The sequence below is a fragment of the Molossus molossus genome, unplaced genomic scaffold (assembly GCF_014108415.1).
Source record: "Molossus molossus isolate mMolMol1 unplaced genomic scaffold, mMolMol1.p scaffold_m16_p_17, whole genome shotgun sequence".
Taxonomy (NCBI): Eukaryota; Metazoa; Chordata; class Mammalia; order Chiroptera; family Molossidae; genus Molossus; species Molossus molossus.
In genome coordinates this window covers 33,822,599-33,832,218 of record NW_023425352.1, presented here as the reverse complement: position 1 = coordinate 33,832,218, position 9,620 = coordinate 33,822,599, and the positions used below count along the sequence as shown (strand labels likewise).

Here is a 9,620-nt window from a genome sequence, read left to right as displayed (position 1 = left end):
TGTCTGATCTGGTTTTTTTAGGTCTATAGGTTACCTATTTATTTTTATTCCTTTAATATGTTATTATTTTTGAAAGCATGGTCTCTTTTTTCTTATAGTTTCATACCATTGCTATTTTGCTGGTAGTATTTCTGTAGTATCACTTAATATGTCCTCTCCTCTTCATTTCCCATAAATTAGGTTCTTAATCTCAACACTATTGACGTTTGGGCCAGATACTTTTTTATTGTCCTGGGCATTGCAGGATATTTAGCTGCATCCCTCTACTCACTAGAGTCCAGTGGGACACATACATTCCAAGTTGTGACAACCAAAAATGTGTCCAGTTATCACCTTAGAGGCAACATAGTTCACCCTCCCCACTGAGAACCACTCTCATAAATTATAACTTTGATGAGATTAAGATTTATTTTTGAAAAAGCTGCTTCATGGCCCATGTTGCATTTTTCTATAATGAGGATCATAATGCCTATATGTCCCTCTTTAAGGATGTCAGTGGCCATTTATTTTCAGTGCCCAGATCCAGTAGTTCAGTACAGATTAAAAAATTGGTGACATTCTAATTTAATTAGTTCTTTTTCATTTGGTTACCCAAAATGCATATATTTTTTTCAATTTCCAAAAATAATATTCCCTTTTTATATTATCATAACAAATTTGTGTTTCTATGCATATTTTGTGTGTTTCAATTCAATGTAATATGATCCTTATTGATATTAAAATTATCTCCAGTATGCTTGTGAGAGCCTCTATAAATTGTCTCCAAAGTTCTTTTTACCAAATCTGTCATCTTGTATGTTTGCTGTTCGTGCTTTGGAATTATTTCTCTAAGTCCTGGTTCCTTTTAGGGAATTTTTTTACTAGTGAGGGTGATCATTGATTTTGAGTTGATTATTGTTGTTGGGTCTTTTCAATGAAGAGAGCTAGGTAATGTTTTTAAGATAAACTATATCAGGAGTTCATATTCATTCTTCAGTTCATTTTTTAAGAATAGCTGTTTTCCCGGCCAGTGTGACTCAGTGGTTGCGCATAGACACATGCATACAACAAAAGATCACCAGTTTGATTCCCAGTCAGGGCACATGCCCAGATTGTGGGCCAAATCTCTAGTGGAGGGCATGCAGGAGGCTGACAATCGATGTTCTCTCTCATTGATATTTCTATTTCTCTCTAAAATCAATAAAGAAAAAAATTAACAATGTATTGAAGTCCTGGAATGGTATCCATACATTAAAAAAAAAAAAAAAAAAGAAATAGCTGTTCATCTACTTCTTCACCATGAGAGTTGTAATATAATGTTTGAACTCTTGCAATAGCATCTTAAATGGTCTTCCTTTCTCTGGTCTCTGTGCTTAATATTTCAGACTAATTCCTGATATTCTGTCCATTCTTCAACATCTTAAGTTCAGATTCTTTAACGTGCCATCCCGAAATCTTATAAATCTGAAATCATTTATCTTTACTGTCTCTTTTTCAACTACTTTAATTAGTAGCTTCCTTTCTATTCAAACTATTTCTTCATTATGTCTCAGATATACCTCATAACTTGCACCATCATAATGTTGCTCATATTCCCCTCCCAAATTCTTCCTAATTAATTTCGGGGTTGCAAGTAGGTATGTATGTTCTGTGCATAAATCACATGAAGATCAATATATATAAACAGAGAACTGTGTTGTAATTGGAAATAATGACTCATTTTCTTTAAACATGGTATTTTTTTCTATTTTTTTTTCCATTTTTATTCATTTATTTTTGTTACAGATGTTTCTTTTTCCCCCCGAGACACCCTCCTCCCCATCTCACCCCATCCCCTACCTAGCATTGTTGTCTATGTCCATTGGTTGTGCATACATGCATATAAGTTCTTTGGTTCAATTCATCCATCCTCTCCACCCCCCTACTCTGAGGTTTGTCAGTCTGAACTATATTCCTTTCTATGTCTCTGTGTCTGTTTTGTTCATCAGTGCACTTTGTTCATTATATTCCACAAATAAATGAGATCATGTGGTATTTGTCTTTCTCTGATTGGCTTATTTCACTTAGCATAACACTCTCGAGGTCCCTCCATGTTGTGTCAAAGAATCAGAGATCTTTCTTTCTCATAGCTGCATAGTATACCATTGTATATATGTACCACAGCTTTCTTATCCACTCATCTATTGATAGACACTTGGGCCATTTCCAGATCGTAGCGATTGTAAATAGTGCTGCTATGAACATAGGTGTTCATATATTCTTTCTGATTGGTGTTTCAGGCTTTTTAGGATCTATTCCTAGAAATGGGATCACTGGGTCAAATGGCAATTCAATTTTTAATTTTGGGGGGTAACACCATAGTGTTTTCCATAGGGGCGGCACCAGTCTGCATGCCCACCAACAGTGTCCCCTTTTCTCTAGAGTCCCCTTTTCTCCACACCTTCTCAAGCACTTATTGTGGGACGATTTGTTGATGGCGGCCATTCTGGCAGGAGTCAGGTGATACCTCAGTGTTGTTTTAATTTGCATCTCTCTGATGATTAGTGATGTTGAGCATTGTTTTCATATGTCTCTTGGCCATTTGTATGTCTTGTTTTGAGAGGTGTCTATTTAGGTCCTCTGTCCATTTTTTAATTGTATTCTCTGTCTTCCCTTTGTTGAGATGTATGAGCACTCTATATCTTTTGGAAATTAACTCCTTATCTGATGTATCATTGGCAATTATGCTCTCCCATACAGTTGGTTCCTTTTCTTTTTTGATAATTGTTTCCTTTGCTGTGCAGAAGTTTTTTAGGTTGATGTAGTCCCATGTGTTCATTTTTCCCTTTGTTTCGGTTGCCTTAGGTGATGTATCAGTGAAGATTCTGCTGCATATGATGTCTGAAATTTTGTTGCCTACATTTTCTTCTAGGATTTTTATGGATTCAAAAGTCACATTTAAGTCTTTTAACCATTTTGAATTTAATCTTGTGTATGGTGTAAATTGATGCTCTGTTTTATTTTATTTTATTTATTTTTTGCATGTAACTGTCCAATATTCCCAACACCAGTGATTAAAGAGGCTGTCTTTACTCTACTGTATGCTCTTGCCACCTTTGTCAAATATTAATTGAGCATAATGTCTTGGGTCAATTTCTGGATTCCCTATTCTGTTCCATTAATCTATATGCTTGTTCTTGTGCCAGTACCAGGCAGTTTTGATTACAGAAGCTTTGTAGTATAACTTGATAACTAGTATTGTGATTCCACCTACTTTGTGCTTCTGTGAAATATGTCATTTGCATTTTGATGGGGATTGCATTGAATCTATAGATTTGCTTTGGGTAGTATGGACATTTTAATGATGATAATTCTTCCATCCATGAACAAGTATGTGCTTTCATTACTTTATATCTTCCTCTATTTCTTTTTTCAATGTCCTGTAGTTTTCTGCAAATAGGTCCTTTACTTCTTTGGTTAAGTTTATTCCCTAGGTATCTTAATTTTTTTGCCACAATGGTTAATGGGATTGTTTTTTAGTTTCTGTTTCTTTGAGTTCATTATTGGTGTATGAGAATGCTTACAATTTCTTGATGTTAATTTTGTGTACTGCAACCTTGCCGAATTTATTAAAACTAGTAGATTATTGATGGAGTCTTTGGGGTTTTCTATGTATAATATCTTGTCATTTGTGAACAATGACAGTTTCACTTCCTCCTTTCCAATTTGAGTCCCTTTAATTTTTTTTTCATGTCTGATTGCTGTGGCTAAGACTTCCAGTACTATGTTAAATAAGAGTGGTGAAAGTGAGCATCACTGTCTTGTTCCTATTTTTTTTTTATTAATTAATTTTTGTTACAGATATTTCTCCTTTTTCCTCCACTGATTCCCCCCTCTCCCTCCCACCCTGCCCTTTCGCCAGTTTGTTGTCCATGTCCACTGTTCATGCACACATGCATATAAGTTCTGTGGTTTATCTCTCCCCCACCCCCCCCCTCTTCTGGGGATTTCAGTCTGTACCCCACTTCCACGTCTCTGGGACTATCCCATTCCTCAGACTGTTATGTTCATTATATTCCACAAATAAGTGAGATCATATGAAACTTGTCTTTCTCTGTTTGGCTTGTTTCACTTAGGATGATACTTTCCAGGTCCTTCCATGTTGTCTCAAAGGATAAGAGATCTTTCTTTCTTACAGCTGCGTAGTACTCCATTGTGTATATGTACCACTGCTTTTTTATCCATTCATCTACTGTTGGACACTTGGGCTGTTTCCAGATCTTATCTATTGTAAATAGTGCTGCTACAAACATGGGGGTACATATATTCTTTCTGATTGGTGTTTCAGGCTTCTTAGGGTATATTCCTAGAAGTGGAATTACTGGGTCAAATGGAAGTTCAATTTTTAGTTTTTTGAGGTAACACCATATTGTTTTCCATAGTGGCTGCACCAGTCTGCATTCCCACCAGCAGTGTACTAGAGTCCCGTTTTCTCCACACCCTCGCCAACACTTGTTGTTTGATGATTTGTTGATGGCAGCCATTCTGACAGGTGTGAGGTGATATCTCATTGTTGTTTCAATCTGCATCTCTCTGATTAGTGATGTTGAGCATTTCTTCATATGTCTCTTAGCCATTTGTATGTCCTGTTTGGAGAGGTGTCTATTTAGTTCCTCTGCCCATTTTTTAATTGGCTTCTTTGTCTTCCTTTTGTGGAGTTGTATGAGCACTCTATATGTATTGGAAATTAACCCCTTATCTGATATATCATTGGCAATTATGCTTTCCCATACAGTGGGTAGCCTTTCTGTTTTGATGATTGTATCTTTCACTGTGCAGAAGCTTTTGAGTTTGATGTAGTCCCATGTGTTCATTTTCTCCTTTGTTTCTATTGCCTTAGGTGATGTGTCAGTAAAAATTCTGCTGGGTATGATGTCTTGTTCCTATTCTTAAGGGAAATGCTTTTAGTTTTTGCCCATTATATATGATGTTGGCTGTAGGTTTTTTATATATGGCCTTTATTATGTCAAGATATGATCCCTCTATTCCCACATTGCTGAATGTTTTTACCAGAAATGGGTTATGGATTTTGTTGAGTTCTTTTCAAGAACCTATTGATATCATCATATGGTTTTCATCCTTCATTTTGTTTATGTGCTGTATCACATTTATTGAATTGCTAATATTGTTACCTGCCTTGCATCCCTGAGATGAATCCCACTTCATAATGGTGAATAATTTTTTTAATGTATTGCTGGATCCTATTTGCTAGTAGTTTTTTCAGGAATTTGGCACCTGTGTTCATTAGGGATATTGCCCTGTAGTTGTTTTTTAGTGTTTTCTTCTGGTTTTGGAATTAGAATTATCCTGGCCTCATAAAACAAGTTTGGAAGTTTTCCTTCTTCTTGAATTATTTGGAATATTTGAGCAGAATGGGTGTTAGTTCTCCTCTGAATGTTTGGTAAAACTCCCCCGAGATGTCCGGGCCTGGGCTTTGTTTACTGGAAGAGTTCTGATTAAATCTTCAATTTCTTTCATTGTTATACTTCTGTTCAAGGTTTCTATCTCTTCCCGGTTCACTTTTGGGATACTATGTGTTTCTAGGAATTTGTCCTTTTTGCTTAGATTGTCTAATTTGTTGCCATATAATTGTTCATAATATCTGTTAACAATCGTTTGTATTTCTGTGGTGTTAGTTATTATTTCTCCTTTTTCATTTCTGATTTTGTGTATTTGGGTTTTCTCTCTTTGTTTCTAGGTGAATCTAGCTAAGGGTCCATCAATCTTGTTTATCTTTCCTAAGAACTAGCTCTTTGTTTCATTGACACTTTGAATTTTTTTTTAATCTTTATGATGTTTATTTCTGCTCTCCACTATTTCCTTCCTTCTACTTGCTCTGGGGTTTTCTTTTGTTTGCTTTCTAGTTCTTTAAGTTGTGAGGTTAGATATTCAATTAGAAATTTTTCTTGTTTCTTGAGGTAGGCCTGTAGTGCTATGAACGTCCGTCTCAGAACTGCTTTCACTTTATCCCATGGACTTTGTGTTGTTGTGTGTTCATTTTCATTGGTTTCAAGGAAATGTATAATTTCTTTCTTGATCTCCATGGTAACCCATTTATTGTTTAATAACATGCTATTTATCCTCCATGTATTCAAATCTCTTGCATGTTATTATTGAAATTGACTTCTAGCCTTACACCATTGTGGTCTGAGAATATGCTTGATAAGATTTCAGTCTTCTTGAACTTGTAGAGACTTAGTTTGTGTCCTAACATGTGGTCTATCTCTGAGAATGTCCCTTGAGAAGAATGTATATTCTGCAGTTTTGGGGTGTAATACTTTGTAGATATCTATTAAATCCATTTGGTCTAGTGCTTCATTTAGAGTCTCTGTTTCCTTGTAAATTTTTTGTTCAGAGGATCTACCCAGGGATGTCAGTGGGGTGTTGAAGTCCCCTGCTATGATTGTATTGCTATCAATTTCTCCTTTGAAGTCCTCCAGGAGCTTTCATATATTTTGGTGCTCCTATATTAGGTGTATGTATGTTTACCAAGATTATATCTTCCTTTTAATAGACCCTTTCAATATTATGTAGTGGCTTTCTTTGTCTCTAGTTATGGCCTTCATTTTGAAATCTATTTTATCAGATATGAGTATTGCTACCCCAGGTTTTTGCTTTCTTTCTGTTAGCTTGGAAGATTTTTCTCCATACCTTCACTTTTAATGTATGTGAGTCTTTTGTTGTGAGGTGGGTCTCTTATAAACAACATATATCTGAATCATGCTTTCTTATCCAAGCATCTACTCTGTGTCTTTTGATCAAAGTGTTCTATCGTTTTACATTTAAGGTTATTGTCAATATGTACTTATTTATTGCCATTTTCATTTATTATGGTTATATTTTTCTTCCTATTTTTTTCTACTAAGTACAACAGTTCTTTTAACATTTCTTGCAGTGCTGGTTTGGTACTATTATATTCCCTTAGCTTTTTTTCTGTCTGAAAAACTCTTTATTTCACCTTCTATTTTGAATGATAGCCTTGCTGGACAGAACAGTCTTGGATTCAGATTCTTGTTTTCCATGACCTTGATTACTTCATGCCATTCCCTTCTGGCCTATAGTGTTTCTGTTGAGAAGTTAGCTGATAGTCTAATGGGAGTTCCTTTGTAGGTAACCTTTGCTTATTTTTATTTTTTGCTGCCTTTAGGACTCTCTTTGTCTTTAATTTTTGGCATTTGAATTACTATATGTCTTGGTGTGGGCCTGTTTTGGTTCTTCTTACATGGGGCTCTCTGTGCTTCTTGAACTTGAATGCCTTCTTCCTTCACCAAGTTAGGCAAGTTTTCTGTCATTTCTTCTTCAAATATATTCTCAAATGCTTGTCATTTTCTTCTTCTGAAACTCCTATGATGCAAATGTTGTTATTTTAAGCTGTCTTCCTGTTTTTTAATTGATTTTTTTTTTTTTTGGTTTTCTAATGGGTTGATTGATGCTACCCTGTCTTCTAATTCACCGATCTGGTCCTCAGCTTCCACTACTCTGCTGGTTATTCCTTCCAATGTGTTTTTTATTTCTGCTATGTCATTCTTCATTTTCATTTGGTTGGTTCTCAAAGTTTGTATATCTTTATTTTCGGTTTTAAGTCCTTACTCTTGCTGTTGAGCTTCCTCAAGACCATGGCTCTGAACTCTACTTCTGGTAACTTGCTTAACTACACTTCATTTATCTCATCTATGATAGAGGTGTCTTGTTTTTTCATTTGGAATTTGTTTCTTTGTTTTTCCATTTTGGCTATCTCAATGGGTTTGGAAACCTGCCAAATTCTCTCTGTGGGTTTTGGTTATCTGCTGTTTGTGGCTCGCTCTCTTCTGGGTTCAGAAGAGTGTGAAAGTAATTTAAGTAACTTCCTTCTGACCAGCAGTTCCTACACATATGCACCCTGACTCATCTAAACACCATGGCCTTAGGAAACCGAGAGGAACCATAAAGATTAAGAGATTAGTCATAGCCTTGAAAAACCCAGAAAAGCCATAGAAATAAAGACATTAATGATTGCCCTGACCTTTGTAACAGCTCCTCATGCTCCCTATTGTATCCATTATCATCTTAATGATGCCAAGGTGGCATCAAGAGGATATGGTTTTAGTCTTTATAAATGGACAGCAAGAATGTCCTGGGCTGTTGATTTGAAAGACTATGTCCCCACAGTCCGCTAGTGAATAGAGCACTCTTCTCATTCACAATGCAGCTGTGCATCTCTGATTATCTCACGAGCTCGTCATAAAATTTGGATGCCCAAGCAAGATTCCTGGTGCCTTGTGGCACCAGGGACTAGACAACTAGAATTGACAGTCTCTCTGGGAAGCTAGCCGGGCCTGAGTAAACCTCTAGGGGAGGCACCACCTGAGACATTCCAGGGCCTCAGATGCTTTTCTTGGATCTCAGAATGAGGGCCCAGGAGACTCCATGAGTCTTTAAATCTATAAAGGAACCCTGGTAAGAAAGCCTTCACAATTAAGATTTATTTGGGTGACCAGTCTTTCTGGATGTGAGAGAGAGAGAGGGCTAGATGCAGCACAGCCTCTCCTCTCTGGGGAGCCCCCTTAGATGTTAGGGGTGATTCAAATCTGGAAAATTCTGTTTTCTTAAGCCCACCTCAAGTGTGGAAGGGGAGTTTTATCACCTCCCAAGTGGCATAGACACCACTCAGCATAGGAAATTTTTGTATAAAAGTTTAAATAGTGTGATTGTGTGCGTAAACAACTGTGCTCCACAATGCCTGATATGGAGCCTGTATGAGTCCCAAATTACGTGTCCACAGTGACCTCAGATGACTAAGGGAAATATCAGGTTCTTGGGTACATTCTGTCTCCACCAGTGAACCATATCCGAGTTAGGTGTTTATACCAGCCTGCCAAAGCTAAGAGATGCCTAAATCTTTGTGAAAGGAGCAGCCAGGCATACAAAGCAAAACGTTCTGTCTCATGAGTTCTTGTCTTTATCCTTGTCCACTTCATAACATGTCTCCCTCAACTTTGTTACAGTTTGTCTAATCATGGATGGCAGCTCTAGTACCCAGAAAAACCTTTGAGTTGCATGTTGAAACATTTTTAGAGAAGGGTTTGAGGAAGGTTCTGATATAGTATAAAAATGTCTAAAGGAAAGTTAAGGACCCTCTGTGAAGTAATTGGCCCACATTCAGTGAGCTGACCTGACGCGGGTTCCTTTGAATCTCAACTTATTCCAGCAGTATAGAATAATGGAAACAGGGAGCCAAGACACTTGAGCCAGTTCCCCTATATTGATCAATGCTGGCCTTAGTCCAACATCTTCCTCCCTGGCTTAATAGCTATGTCCTCCAGACCAGGGTGCAAATACTGGTAGTGGACCCCAACGTGGGCCCCAAGAGAAACCTGAGGATGGGACAGTCTGTCATTCTGCCCCCTCAGAGGAGGCAAATCTCCCCCATCCTTACAATCGTGGCGCCACTGCACACCTGGGCCCAGTGTGCAAGCAGTGTCAGCAGCTGCATGGAGCAGGGGGTGCAGCACTACCACAGCCATCAGCAGTATAGCCTCCAGGAGCTGCTGTTGCCACCGGATCTCCAGCCTTCTCACCCACTCTGGGGAGGTGGTAAGGGGTTTCCTGCGACAAGGCATATG

At 37.6% G+C, this 9,620-nt stretch overlaps 1 protein-coding gene across 1 annotated transcript in view; it reads left to right on the top strand.

Annotated features, from left to right (window-relative positions):
* Positions 1–9,377: 9,377 nt before the first annotated feature.
* LOC118632721 (gastric triacylglycerol lipase-like) overlaps positions 9,378–9,620 on the top strand; it is a 176,189-nt gene continuing 175,946 nt past the window's right edge. The window contains exon 1 of the mRNA XM_036265940.1: positions 9,378–9,591. Within this exon, the coding sequence (XP_036121833.1) occupies positions 9,378–9,591 (214 nt within the window). The remainder of the gene's footprint in view (positions 9,592–9,620) is intronic.